The 15,451-nt window shown below is 43.5% G+C and overlaps 1 protein-coding gene across 1 annotated transcript in view; it reads left to right on the forward strand.

Moving 5' to 3' along the window:
* Positions 1-15,451, forward strand: part of ADCY6 (adenylate cyclase 6) — a 71,942-nt gene that overhangs the window by 51,080 nt on the left and 5,411 nt on the right. Inside the window, exons 14-20 of the mRNA XM_032210025.1 lie at positions 2,534-2,621; positions 3,341-3,457; positions 4,526-4,687; positions 5,708-5,883; positions 8,904-8,930; positions 10,254-10,383; positions 13,857-14,120. Coding sequence (XP_032065916.1) covers positions 2,534-2,621; positions 3,341-3,457; positions 4,526-4,687; positions 5,708-5,883; positions 8,904-8,930; positions 10,254-10,383; positions 13,857-14,120 — 964 coding nt within the window. The remainder of the gene's footprint in view (positions 1-2,533; positions 2,622-3,340; positions 3,458-4,525; positions 4,688-5,707; positions 5,884-8,903; positions 8,931-10,253; positions 10,384-13,856; positions 14,121-15,451) is intronic.

Genomic DNA, 15,451 nt, shown 5'->3' on the forward strand with positions numbered 1-15,451 from the left:
TAAAGTTTTCGCAGTACAGGTAGTCCTCAATGTGCGAACCACAATTGACCCCAAACTTTCTGCTGCTAAGCGAGATAGTTGTTAAGTGAATTGTGCCCTAATGTTACGACTTTTCTTGCCACAGTTGTTAAGTGAATCACTGCAGTTATGTTTGTAACCAGCTGTTAAAGTGAATCTGGCTTCCCCATTGACTTTGCTTGTCAGAAGGACACAGAAGCTGTTTGTGTGACCCTGGGGCACTGCAGCCGTCATAAATATGAGTCAGTTGCCAACCGTCTGAATTTTGATCACATGACCATGGGGATGCTGCAACGGTCATAAGTGTGAAAAACAGTCATAAGCCACCTTTTTCAGTGCCGTTGTAATTTTGAACAGTCACTACATGAGCTGTTTGTTGTAAATCAAGGACTCCTTGTACTGAAAAAAGGGACCTATGACCAGCATCACATATATGACCATTGCAACATCTCCATAGTCATGTGATCAGAATTTGGGGATTTGGCAACCAGCATGAATTTACGAGAGGTGCAGCATCCTGGGGTCGTGGGATATCACCCTTTGTTACATTCCCAACAACTTCAGACAAGCAATGTCCATGGGAAAGCTGGATTTGCTTATTGACGATGTGACTCAACAACTCCAGTGATTACTTAACCGTGGCAAAAAAAAACTTTGAAAAATTAGGCACAACTCATTTAACAGCTGCCTGGCATAACAACAGAACTTCCAGTTGCAATTTTGGCTGTACGTTGAGGACTACCTATATTTGGGGCACATATAGTCAAAGGAGCCATGTACACACAGGTGCAGAAACTCAAATTCCAGATCGCATACCATATGCAGGGGTGGGCTTCAAAAATTTTAGCAAGGAGTTCTCTGCCTGATTGCTGGGTGAGTGTAGCCTAGTGAGCCTCCTGCACGATGGCAGGGAGGCTTTTTTGCCCTCCCCAGGCTCCGGAGGCTTTGCTCGAGCCTCCAGGAGGGTGAAAATGTCCTCCCCAGGCTCCGTAGGTCCTCTGGAGGTAGGCCCATTTTTTGCCCTCCCCCGAGCCTCCATGTGGGCCTTGCACTTACCTGCATCCAAAATGGGCCACGTGGAGACTCCTGGAAGGGGTGGGATGGGGTGGGAGAGGCCAGCCAGGAGTGGGATTTCCAAACTGCACAGAATCTTAACTAGAGGTTCTCCTGAACCCCTGCAAACCCCCAGCAACCCACCTCTGCTTATTGTGCTACAAACAAATGTGCTGTTCCTGGAAGCAATATTAAGTACAGTAACTTCTAACGCTCCAGGGAAGCTGAAAGTTCAAAAATAAATCTGCAAGACCAAGGAGACTGCTTCAGCCAAAATAACCTTCAAAATAATCAAAATAAAAATGGCAAGTTGTATATATCCACATCATACATGCACACACCTAACTACATGGATTTCGAGCTTTGCCTCGATATTATTAGCATATGAATGGATCGTCTGCTACAGGGGTGTCAAACTTGTGGCGTCACATTGTCACGGGATGTATCATGACTCTCCCCCCTTGCTAAACGGGGTGGGCGTGGCCAGTGCATGACACATCTGGCCCACGGTTTTCATACCCCTGGTCTACTGGAAAGAGTAATTTAGAAACAGCAGCACGTGAAAGAGCAAGCTGATGTTGGAGCAAAACAAAGTGAAACTCATTCTGAAGCAACGGGAGTCCCAGATAGTCCCAGTCCCAGATAGTTCATGACATGGCTGCAAAACATACTTCCATGCTGTAGCATCACAGTGCAAAATTGGAGCAACATATTTTAATATCAGAGATGAGTGGCTCAGTGGCTAAGACACTGAGCTTATCGATCAGAAAGATCAGCAATTCAGTGGTTCAAATCTAGTGCCGCACAACGGAGTGAGTTCCTGTTACTTGTCCCAGCTTCTGCCAACCTAGCAGTTCAAAAGTGCATAAAACCTAGCAGTTCTAACCTAGCAACCTAGCAGTTCAAAAGTGCATAAAAAATGCAAGTAGAAAAATAGGAACCACCTTTGATGGGAAGGTAACAGCGTTCCGTGCACCTTTGGCATTTAGTCATGCTGGCCACATGACCACGGAGATGTCTTTAGACAGCTCTGGCTCTTTGGCTTTTTAAACAGAGATGAGCACTGCCCCCTAGAGTTGGGAATGACTAGCACAGATGTGTGAGGGGAACCTTTTATGTTGTAAATTGTTTGTCCTTCCCTCACCCCTTTTGAACTGTGAGCCGCCCTGAGTCCCCCCAGGGAAAAGGGCGGCATACAAATAAAGTGAACTGAACTGAACTGAACTGAACCTTTACCTTACTTTAATAACATTATGTAAACATGCCTAATCTGATGTTTCCAAATGTGTTATGGCCACTCAGCCCGCATTGGATGTGTTGAGAATAGTGGGAATAGTCTTCCATCACAGCTAAAGGGCTAAAGTTGGGGAAGGTCAGGCCTGTATACTAGTAAGTACTGGAAAGGTTAATTTAATGGCAGTGTCTGGATTTCTCAGTCTAACTATGCTCCTTATCTCCACAGTTCATCTCTGATGCTTGGAGCCTACATCACTATCTTCATCATCCTGGCCTCCATTCTTTTTGTGTGTGCCATTTATTCCTGCCTTGGTGTAAGTTATGCTTTCACAAATCCCACCAATGAACAAATCTTGAATCGTTCTGACTTTGTTTCCACCAGCTGTGGATTCTGCTTGGGCACATCTTCTTACCAAGAATAGAGATGTCTGTAATTTTCCAGCTGGAGCATTCTTCCCCAGCTGAGTATCATTGAGATGTATTTGGGATTACCCTGCATAGAATTGCTTAGCCAGCCTGGTTTTAGCACATTTGAAAAGCACCTGCTTCTGGAAGCCATTTCAGAACCTATGGAGTTTTATTACAGTGTTTTCACTTTTGCACTGGCTCTTGCCAAGTTGCAGATGGAGGAAAATACTAATTGGTGTTGGACCAGTAATCAAGCAAGATTTGGAGTGTCTTCTTTTTTGCCAGATTGGGGAAATAGAAAAATGAAAGTTGCTTTATATCAGGCCAGATTATTCATTCATCTTCTTCAGTGTTGCCTCCAGTATTATTATCCAGTTTTATTGGAAAATAATATTGTCTACAGTATTATTAATATTGTATTATTGTTGTCTGCTGAGCACAATTCAGCTTCTCGGCAGAAAGCCTGATTCCCCATGGTAGATTCTTCTAGATTGACCGTGAGCTTGGTTCCTGGTATCTGGCTCTGGTGTTATCAGGCTAAGGGGGATAGTTGCAACTAGTTGGAAGTGATGAATGGTAATATCAGCACCCCTTTACTCATTCAGCCTTTTCCAATCCCTTGTAGCCCTTTCCTGCCTTTTTGCAGCGTGTTTCTCGCAAGATCATCCAATCCCGAATCAACAGCACTATTACTGGCGTTGCCTCCATCCTGCTTGTCTTCATCGCTGCCTTTGTCAACATGGTATGAGAACAGGGAGGGGGAAAGATGCTGGAGGAGGGCTGAAGGGGAAAGGTCTTGAATGCACAAGATCAGTCAGATGATAGTAAATTGCGCAAGAAAGATTGCTTATAGGCAGAGACCATCAATGATAGGGTCTAAATACAGGTAGTCCTTGACTTATGACCACAATGGAGCCCCAAATTTCTGTGGTTAAGACATTTGTTAAGTGAGCTTTGCCCCTCTTTATTATCTTACTTACCACCATTGTTAAGTAAATCACTGCAGTTTATAAATTAGTTGTTAAGTGAATCTGGCTTCCCCATTGACTTTGCAGACGATCACAAAAGGTGATCACATGATTTTGGGACACAGCAATGGTCATAAATATGAACCAGCTGCCAAGCATGTGAATTTTGATCATGTCACTTTTTTCAGTGCCGTTGCAACATTGAGTGGCCACTAAACGAACTGTTGTAAGTCGAGGATTACATGTATTACAGCAAGTTATAAGAGATGTTTACCAGATGCTGTCATTTACAAGTGAACTACAGAGACCTGTTCACATGTAATGCCAAGTTATAAAGCATGATTTGCAAACCACAATTGGCTGTTTTTGCGTATCAACCCAAGTAAAAACTATACAAGGACTCAGCACTGTCAGGACTTAGCATATTCCACTCTGTTAGGTTTTGAACAGAGGGGATGTAGAAGTTCTATTTTTCTTGCTCTGCAACCGTTTTTCGATCAAAGAACGATTGCATAGAAAATTTATATAATTATGCAAAATGCTGTTTGCCAAGGAACCCGTCTGCATTAATATTTCCCTAAATCGGTATCATCCCCACATGTTGGAATTAACAACTATCAGAATCCCCAAATGGCGAGGGAAAGCTGAGGAAGGGCCTCTGGATACTGCGAGCAGCATTTTGACTTTCAAATCCCTATCAAATCTCAGGAACTCTTATTACCTGCCTGCATCCCCAGTGTCTCAGGGATTTGTCACAGACCCAGTTACACTGGGGATCAGGGGGAGGGGAGTTCTAGAACCACTGAGCAGCAGTTTCTTACCTGAATTACCCTACCCTTTAGTTTGCTTGCAGTCGGATCCGGCTCCAAGACTGTGTGGTTAGATTCTTCAACGTTACTCCGGCTACAGTAGATCCCTGTTACCTCCAAGCTCTCAATTATACCTTGGCATCAGATACCCCACCCTGCCAGGGGAAGGATGACTTGACCTGCAGTTTCCCTGAGGTATGTGCATCAGTAGTGGGGTTCAAATTATTTTACTGGGCGTGGCTTGGTGGACATGGCATGACTTGGTGGGCGTGGTTTGGTGGGCGTGGCTGGGGAAGGATACTGTAAAATCCCCATTCCCTGCCCACCCCAGGGGAAAGTTACTGCAAAATCCCCATTTCTTCCCTATCAGCTGGGACTTGGCAGGCGGAGAATAGATGGGGGCAGAGCCAGTCAGAGGTGGTATTTACCGGTTCTCCGAACTACTCAAAATTTTTGTTACTGGTTCTCCAGAACTGGTCAGAACCTGCTGAATACCAACTCTGATGTGCATAGGAGAAGGCTTTGGTATGGAAAATGGGGCTTGGGTAGGGTAGAAGAATGCCAATCTTTGTGTCCTGAGATGTGGAACATTTCTGTGGGTTGTCTCCTTTCTCTACCACTCCTGTGGGTTGTCTCCTTCCTCCTTCACTCCATGTTGCCCCCCCCCCCCGAAATAGCTTGCTAAATGGACTGTCCTCTCTTGGGCATAGAGGTTGCTTGAGCTTGGAATGGGAAAATGTGTTGGTAGAACCAGAAAGGGGAGAGTAAGAGATAAGAGGCCTGCTGGATGGGAGACTTGAACTGCTGCTGAACGGTAAAAGTCTGCCTCCATCATTTGGCTGATTGTGCTGGAAGCAGAAAGCCAATCTCCCCCCCCCCCCCAATCCCCTCTCCACAGCTTGGATGTTTATTAGCCTCCTGCCTCTGATACTGAAGGAGGAGACTTGTAACATCCATTGTGATTAGCTGCTAGCACATCCGTCCAATCTTGCTATTGCAATCTTCCAATAAAAGTTTCCTTTTGAAATGGACTTTCGTTTCAAGAGTTCTGCTTTCTTGAGAAGGCTGGTGAGGCAGGACCTGACAACATCTCTCATTTCAGGGAAGAAGACAGGGTTGGAGACGCTTTGAGGGAGCGATTCTGGGACTTCTGGGAACACATCCGGATTTGTAAGGGGGGAGTCCTTACGCATCTCTATCCTTTCTTCCTTTTAGTACTTCACTTATTCGGTGTTGCTGAGTCTGCTGGCCTCTTCCATCTTCCTGCACATCAGCAGCCTTAGGAAGCTGGCACTGCTGGTGACGATGGAGGTGGTGTACTTGATACTGGCTGAGGGCCCACAGGGCGTGCTGTTTGACAACTATGACTTGCTAGTGGCCACTAATGCTCTGTAAGAACCTCTCTCTCTCCAGGGGTGGGAAGAATCTCAATCTTCATTCAGGCCTCAAATGCCTCTCAAGATTTTTGGGTGGATGAGGTGGTTCCCTATAATTCTTCTATACAGATAGTCCTTATGACAGTGTTTGGGCTTGGAATTTCTGTTACTAAGTAATGCAGTTGTAAAGTTCAGTGCTGTGGGCTCACATCAACTTAGCAACAGCAAACCCCCCCCCCCCCCGCATTCCGTATTGTTATCATTAAGTGAAGATTGCGGGTCATTAAGCAAGCACCACCTTGCAACTTTCTGCCAGCTTCCGCAGCCAAAGTAAGTCCCAAGTCGTTTGAAAGCAGGCTAGCAGGCAGGGAAATGGCTGCTGGGTGGGAGAAGGTGTCAGAATAGTGGGCGATGTGCAGTGTAAATGCAGTGCAACCAGAGTTGGCTGTTTCAGGATGCGTGTGGTTGTGCGAGTAACAGGGGTTGGCATGGTGCAAGTGCAGTGGGGCTTGGATGGTTGCTGTTGGATGGGGGAAGGTGCAGTGTGAACACAGAAGCTGGGGGAGGGTGCGCAGGTGGGAAAGTTTTACCTGAGCAACTTGTGATCTTCCTTGCCAGCTTCCTCATTGACTTTGCTTGTGGGAAACCAGCAAGGAAAGTTGCAAATTGCAATCAAGTGATTGCAGGATAATGCAACTGTTGTGTGAGCTAATTGCCAAAGATCACGATCACATGACTTCAGGGGTTCTGGAATGGTCAGACCTTAGAAGACCGGTCATACCCATCACTCATTCAGTGCCGTTCTAACTTTGCATGGTCTCTGAACAAGTGGTTGTTAACCAAGGACCATCTGTTCCATCATTAGATTTGACGTCTCCATGCCACCTTGAATGTAGCATTGGAAATTATTACTAACGTGTTAGTACTAGATGTAATAATAATATGGCACCACTTTTTCAATCAATCAGTCAGTCAGCCAGCCAGTCAGTCAGTCAGTCAGAATAGAGCAGGAAAGGACCTTGGAGATCTTTTAGCTCAATGCCTTCTCAAGCAGGAGACCCTATGCCATTTCAGACAAGTGGCTGTCCAGTCTCTTCTTAAAAACCTCCAGTGATGAAGCACCAACAACTTCTGAAGGCAAGCTGTCATCACTGTTAGGAAGTTTTTCCTTAGTTCCAGGTTGCTTCTCTCCTTGATTAGTTACCTTCATTTTTTCTTATCCTGCCCTCTGGAGCTTTGGAAAATAAATTGATACCGTCCTCTTTGTTGCAGCTTCTCAAATACTGCAACATTGCTATTATTCCCCCCGCCCAGTCCTTCTTTTATCAGTGTGTTCTCAAATGCAGGGAAATGCTCTCATTTTAAAAAGTGCACCTGATGTTTTTTAAGAAGAGCACTGTATTGGCAATGAACAGCACTTCTTGATTGGCCAGGTAGGCAGCAGTAGGTGGGCTGTGGGTGGAGCAATCCATCAGTCATTCAATGTTCAGGGCTGTGCTTTACGGCTGCCAAAATCCTGCCAGTGAGTTCTGTCTGTCTTCTTCAGATGCTCCCTATACCTAATCTTTTACTTAGAAGATTGATTTGCCTTTCTAGCTGTCCTTCTTTTCCTGGATTATGGTGTTCACACAATGTGCTTATTCTGTCTTTCACCCAGTTAACATGTTGAGCAAACTCAACCAGATTTCCTGGAAGTCCTAGACCTCAGGGACAAAGATAGAAAAATAGATAGCATCATGAAAGATAGCCTCTCGGTAATTGAAGACCCCAAAGGCACATTTGTATAAACTTTCTCCAGCCCATTACAGAAATGCTACTCCACGTATAAGTCCTTATTCCTTTGGATGGAATACACGCGCACACACAAACACAGAGTGAGGCATTTACCCTTCCTGCCCACCTGCATATCCTTGACTTTTTTGTCCACCGGAAGAAAGAGAAGAAGAAAAATGACGCATCTCTTTTCTCCTCAAGTGATGGTTTTCTCTGGATAGGAGATTGCAACTGTGGCTTTTGTAGCAGTAGATGGCACCTGCTGACCTCCAATTTTTTAAATGATTTTTATTTAATTATTTAAATTAAATCACTGGAATCTTTTGAAATATTTATGTTTTCACATGAGGATCAGTATGGTGTAGTGGTAAAATGGGTAGTGGCTAGGTGTGAATGTGATGTGATTAATCAGTGGGGTACACTGCCACTGGGGAGACTCAGGTTCCAGATCCACTGTCAGCCACAGAAACTTTCGGAAGTACTTGGGCATTACACTTTCACTCAGCTCAGCTTGTGGTTGTTTTGACGAAATATTGGAAGAGGGACTAGTGCAAATGTGGCCTTGAATTCCTCAAGGAATAGAGGAATATAAATCTGACAGTAATTATCTTTAAAATGTTTTTCAGTCATGGTATTATGTAACAAAAAACACGCAATACTCATTGCTTTAAAAAAAAAGCTACTGATTCCGTTTTAGGCTGTACTTTAGAGATCCCCATTAGGGTTATTTTGAAAAATGAAATGTGGGAATAGACAGAATTAACCTGTGACATAACTTCACATATAAAGCGAAAACATTCAGTAGATGAGGTTGTTAAGGGAAGGGAAAACTAATGTGTCAAATCTGTGAAATACTTCTGGCTGCCCAAGAGAAAAAAAAAACAGTGGAGTTGTAGAAGACTATAACGTGTGAAAAAGCGAAGCCTGTCTTGGAGTTAGAATGTTGGCATTCAGAAGTTGACTTAAGCCGGTTCTTCTGAGCCTTGCTCTCAGTGAACCTTCAAAATCTTGTAATTAAAATATAATCTCTTATCTGAAAGTATTTATTAAATCGAGGGTCTCCAAACTCAACAACTTTAAGGCTTATGGACTTCAATTTCAAGCATGGCCAGCTGGAGAATTCTGGGAGTTGAAGTCCACAAATCTTGCAAGTTGCCAAGTTTGGAAACTCCTGTATTAAACGAAGGAAAAGAGACCAGAATAATTCAGACTTCATTAAGGACTATTTCTAAAAATGTCTTCTTTTCTCTTTTCCAAAACAGGTCAGCCTTCAATGAGACTGAACCCTGGTGAGTAGGAATTGGGTGAGGACTAAGTGTGTGTGTGTGTGTGGGGTTTGATGACAGGGAGAGACTAGTTTCAGAAACTAGTAAAAGTATCACCAAAGTTTTGCGAAGCGTGTTTGGAAAGTAATGCTCTTAGGACAAAAAAGGCATTCATCCCCTGAGCATTAAAACTGAACAGATGACTAGGGGCATTTTGCCTATTTCCCCCTTGTTTTTGCTCATCCTGGTTTGGGTTTCCGTGAGTCTTGTTTGTTCTACCACAACAAGACCAAACTGATGATATTATTTAAGTAGCAGAAGGACAAGATAAGTACATATCCAGAGGATCTTGCAAATCTAAATTTAAAATGAACGGAGTTCCCCGAGGAACTTAATATAACAGAAAGGAAGAGAAGCAAAATGTATCAAGGGACCGCAGTAAACAACTGCAGTTGTGCACTAATTTAGGAATTATTTTAAGTGAGGAATGATGATTAAAGAGATATGACAGAAGTTTTGTGCTCAAGAAGAGGATTAGAAAATAAAACATGATGATATTGATGATGATGATGATGTAGTTGACTAGTATCCCACCTTTCTGCTTCGGTGAGCTCTCAAGGTGGCTGACTAAAAAAGATACAAAAAGTTGAGAATGTTAATTTTTTGGTAATTAAACCCTGGAATAATGTTTCTTTAGACACTGAGGAAGATGAGGAATCAACAAAATTCCCAAGGGAGCACCATCCATGGCTTGGGAGCAATTCAGGAGAAAGTCATCTCCAATTTATAGAAAAAGAAGCTTCTGATAACTAGATGTCTCCAAGATGGCCACTCCGGATGACTAAATAACCATACAAATTGGCTTTAGGAGAGGCAATCCCTTAGACAGTGGGCTGTAAGCCATTTAGGGCTTTAAAGGTTGCTACTAACACCTTAAATGGCACCTGATCAGCAACTAAGAACCAGTGCAGATGTTTCACATTGCTTTATGTTTATTCTTATTAATTCTTTCAGGGCACCTCCTGCCTTTCTGCACACGGCTCCTTTCCCTATCTGTTACCTCTTAGATTTGTTTGGATTGAAACATGATCTGTTTGGGGATTCTGTGTCTTCCAGTTCCTAACCAGTCTGGACTACATCAGAGCGGACTAGAATCTAGGGTCAATTAGGGCTAGAATAGGGTCAACTGGCAACAGCGTAATTAGGTGGGGAGGGGAGCTGATTGAGTTGGAATGGCAAAGATCATGGGGTAAAGCTTCAAGGTGTTAGGATCATGAGAACTGAAAAGTTAGTACTTTGTGTTCTTTCTTTAATCTTTTTTTTGCCTCTCCCAATTTATTTTAATAGTTCCTCGGAGAAGAAAGTACCTCTGCAGTACATGACCCCTGTTATCCTGTTACTTTTTGCTTTGGCCCTTTATCTTCATGCCCAGCAAGTTGAATCAACAGCACGCCTTGATTTCCTCTGGAAACAACAGGTATTGGAGAAAAAGTAGAGATTCTGAAAACAAGTTGTAAGAGAGAGTTTGTAGTATTGATGAATACCCAGATTTGTGGTTGACTCTTATCTTTTGTCCAACTGTTTAACATTCCGTCTTCTCATTGTCAGGGTCTGGATAAGAAAGAGCCTTAGAGTTTTTATCAGCAGTAGGCAGGGAAAAGGTCAGCTACCAGCCCATCTTCTCAGATCCTATTGCCTATACCAGGGGTCAGCAACCTTAAATACTCAAAGAGTCACAAAGGTCCTAATCGAAGCTCCCTGTTCAATTCAGGAGCCAACCGGAAGTCTGGTTCCCCCACCATAGAGTCTCCCCCTAGCGCAGCATCCTTTTCCTCTACGTGTCCTAACAGAAAGCCCTATCAATTGTGGAGCTGACTGGTGACAGGAAGCCGCAGCAGAGGGATGAAAAAGCCACATGCGGCTCCAGAGCTGCAAGGTGCTGACCCCGGCCTATACTTTGCAGTGACGTGCAGTGAGCTTCATGGCCGGTGAGGCAAGCACGAAAGCCCCGCTGAAGCCCGGCGCCACGTCCGCCATAGAGTGGGACAGAGACCCGCTCTATGGCGGACAGCGCTGGGACTTTAAAGCCCTGCCGCCGGAGCCCTGCGTCCGGGGCTCTGCTGCTCGGGCCGCAGTGGCAGGGCTTTAAAGTGGCGGCAGGGCCCCGGCGGCAGGACTTTAAAGTCCTGGCGCTGTCCGCTGGTCCCGCTCTATGGTGGACAGCGCCGTGACTTTAAAACCCTGCCGCCGGGGCCCTGCCGCCACTTTAAAGCCCTGCTGCTGGGGCCTGAGCAGCCATGATTCCCCCTTCCCCAGCCAGCCAGCCCACCCAGCCCATTCCTCCCCCAGTGCGGCGAGCTCCAGCAGACTGGACGCGGGTGCGAGGGGCCTGGCAAAAGAAAGCAAGCGCCCGCCCGCCATCACTGTGTCCAACAGGCCAGGCGTCTCGCATTTATGGCAGACATAAATGCGAGACACCTGGCCTGTTGAACACAGCAGCGAGAACGTCCCTGCCACTGCCGCGCTCTACCGCCTCGCCCCCCGCCTTCTCCGACCCCACCGCTGTGAGGAAAGAAACACACACACACACACACAAACACAGACAAATTCCTCTCAATAAAAAAATTACAAATTAAATTACAATAATTTTGAATCCCCCCCCTCCCTCCGTCCGATCCACATACCTTTTCCAGCTGTGGATTTCAACTCTCCTCTTGTACGCCCGTCATGATGAAAATGTAAAAAATTAAATAAAAAGCAACAGGCATGATTGGCTGCTCCCAGATTAGGAGGCGGGAGAATCACGTGCCTCCTTTGCATAAGGAATTTTTCGCCTTTTAACCCTTGCTTAACTCTGAGCAAGGGTTAAAAGGCAAAAAATTCCTTATGCAAAGGAGGCCCATAGTTCTCTCGCCTCCCCCTACAGTTAGCACTAAGCAGACTCAGAGTCACTGTGACTCTGGAGTCTGGCAGCAACTACTTTAGCCTTTTTAATTATTTTAAAATTTCTTTTCTTTTCCTCATGACACTGGTGAGACCCCGCCTCCCCTGACTGCACGTCTCTGATACTTTGTCATACAAACGTTTAATGATGTAGTTGTACAACAAGGGTCCCCAATCCCCAGGCTGTGGCCCAGTACTGGCCTGTGGCCCGTTGGGAATCAGCTGGGCAAGTGGCGGGCAAACAGCTGAGCAGGTGAAACTCCATTTGTGTAAGTGGGGGGGTGCACGTGCTTGCGCGCTCAGCTCCATTTATGCTAGTGGGGGGTGCTGTTACATGGAATCATCCCCTGTCCCCATCCGACCACCATGACCGCCTCTGCCACTGCCCCCACCATCAATCTGCAGAGCTGGAAAGGTTGGGGGCCACTGTTGTACAATGTCCAACCCTGTGGATACCAGCTAGCTGAGATATAATTCTGGTTTGCTCTTAAACATTTGACGGAAACATGGTGAGAGAGAAACTTTATATCCTCAAGTAGCACCCAGTCTTGCAAATATATTATTTCTTTTTTATTCTATAACTAAAATAACATGTGCTGAGTTTGGTTAATACCTGCTTAATGGAAGATTTAAAATATATAACAAATGCAATCTACATTTTTTTCAAGACTCCTGGCAGAAAAATTATTGTTGACTTATAGATACAGAGATAACCTCTTCAGATCATAGTACAGGTAGTTTTTGAAATACAATCCTTCATTTAGTGATTGTCCAAAGTTCCAACGGCACTGAAATAAGTGGCTTACAATAGATCCTCACACTTATGCCCATCACACCATCCAGACAATCACGTGATCCAAATCCAGGCGCTTGGCAACTGACATGTATTTATGACCGTTGCAGTATCCCGGGGGTCATGTGATTGCCATTTGTGTTCTTGCAAGCTAACTTCCAACAAAGTCAATGGGAGAAGTCAGATTCACTTAACAACTGCATATTCAGTTAATTTCAGCAGTTTGCTTAACAACTATGGCACAACAGGTTGTAAAATTCAGCACAACTCACTTAACAATAGCCTTGTTTAGCAATGGAAATTCTGGTTAAAATTGTGGTTGCAAGTTGAGGATTACCTGTACAATTGAAAGAAAAATGTCCTAAAATTTTTTTGTCAATTTTTTGTGATTTTAAGAGTACACAGAGTACATAATAATATGTTTCCATATTAATTTCTAAATCACTGGTGATTCAAAAGATCATGAACATCTATTAAAAATTGAATGGATATTCCAGAACAAAATGAATATGTGAAATACTGTATTACAGCTCTCATTATCCTCAACTAATATGGACAATAACTATGGTATATGGAGTAACAGAGACTGTCAGATTGAGAAAAACCAATTTATCTTATTAACTTAAGTTATTTCTTAGGAAACAGATGCAGTACAGATGTATGCAAACATATATATTTAAAAGCTAAACATATCATTTTTATATGGTACAGAATTCAACTTCTTCTTGAATTAACTTTTGAAGTTTCTGCAAAATGGGACTGAGCTTCCTATTAATCTTGAATGTATCAAACATGAAAAAATTACAAAGCTGATATAACTCAGGATGGACAGAGTACATATAGTACCCAGATTGTTGGGGGCAATATGCTGACTCTCTGTAAACCGCTTAGAGAGGGCTGAAAGCCCTATGAAGCGGTATATAAGTCTACTGCTATTGCTATTGCTATTGCTATATAGTATCTTTAGACTTTTAAAAAATGAACACTAACATTAAATGAACCAAACTCTCATTCTGTGCAGAATTCCAGTTTAGCCTACCCAGGCACCCATTTTATTTCTGCAAAAGGTTAGCCTTTTGTGACTACTAGAATCAAGGACTCTTGTTGATCCATTGTAAGTCATCCCGAGAGATCTATTCATGCAAGAGATCTATTCATACTTTAATATTTTCCGTTTAAACGTCTGCATAAGTAATGACCTGATTTCTCCCCAGGCTACAGGTGAGAAGGAAGAGATGGAAGAGCTGCAGGCTTATAATCGTCGTCTGTTACACAACATCTTGCCCAAAGATGTGGCAGCTCACTTTCTGGCACGGGAGCGCCTCAATGATGAGCTGTACCACCAATCGTGTGAGTGTGTGGCTGTCATGTTTGCCTCGATCAGCAACTTCTCTGAGTTCTACGTGGAGCTGGAAGCCAACAATGAGGGTGTTGAATGCCTTCGATTGCTCAACGAGATCATTGCTGACTTTGACGAGGTGAGAGTGCGCTTTTTTTAGAAGATTGGAAAATGGAAAGCACTAAAACTCAGTGGGGTCAGAAGTCTTGAGTTTTTTAGGAAATGGCATGACATGGCCTTCCAGGCATTGCTGGACTACAATTCTCATTAGCTCTAAGTGGTATGGCAATAATTGAAGAAAGGGATTATAGAGTTGCAGTCCAACAACATCTGGAGAGCCTTGAAGGGAAAATAGAAATATCATGCTATAACCAACAAAAACCAACTATCACACTTTACACAAAAATAACAAAAGCTACGCAACTGATTCACAGAATGCAAAAGCAGCTGGACTTCACACAAAATGGCCTCTGCAACAAGCAGGAACCTTAGAGACAATCAGGCACAGCTGATTGTCACACAGCTGATCGGTAGTAAAAAAATGCTTTAAAAAAATAAAAAAAAGTTCCAACAATTAGCACAGCTGATTGTCATACAGATTTTTTTTTTTACTTTTTTAAGCATTTTTTTTATTACTGGTTCGGGTTAACCGGCATTTCACCCCTTGTCGTTTCCCTCCATAATACTATCTGCTATATACAGCAGCAGAAATCTGCAAAGTGAATGCTGGTGGATTCAACAGTGATTGGCTTCACACATCACATTAAGCCAAGATCTTTTGGTTTGGGTATTGTGTGGACTCAGATGTTGTTATTTGTCAAGCATTGTTTATAGACTCAGCCAATTGGACTGAAGGTTTTATTTCTCAAAGCCATGAAGGAGTGGGCGGAATCAGAAAAAAAACTATTTCCCCCCCCAATTTTTCCATTTTTTTCCCAGGCGTTTTCATCTCTAGACTGAATCATGATTAAATAAACTCTGACTTAGCAGACTCTACAAATCCTGCAATTATATTCCTTAGTATACTTTTTCTTCACTCATTTTAACTACAAAATGAATCTAACTTGCTTGAATTGGTCTGGTAGCCAATGTTCAGTGGCCACTACATGTTGGAAAAGATGTAAATCTAGTTGGCCCAATGAACAGCCTTCAGTTGTCAGGTGAATTCAGACAACCTTGATTGATAGAAAAAACATTAGTTAAGGGCACAGAAGTAGCTGAATATGGATATGAATCTTCAAAGTTGCAAACAGAGAAACAAATGTGATGCTTTTCTCCCTGAAAACTGTAAAGGATCAAGAAGTTTTGTTTCTAAGAAAGAGTTATCTCTTATTTGCATGGGTGTGCTGGAGACCTATCGGTGAGAGAATGTGCTCTGCATTGCCACAGATTTTATTAAAAGTGACAATTCATCTTGGTGAAGGATAGTGTGTGTGTGTTTTTCTTTGTGATAATCATAAGTGTAAGGAT

Source organism: Thamnophis elegans, chromosome 2 (genome assembly GCF_009769535.1).
Source record: "Thamnophis elegans isolate rThaEle1 chromosome 2, rThaEle1.pri, whole genome shotgun sequence".
Taxonomy (NCBI): Eukaryota; Metazoa; Chordata; class Lepidosauria; order Squamata; family Colubridae; genus Thamnophis; species Thamnophis elegans.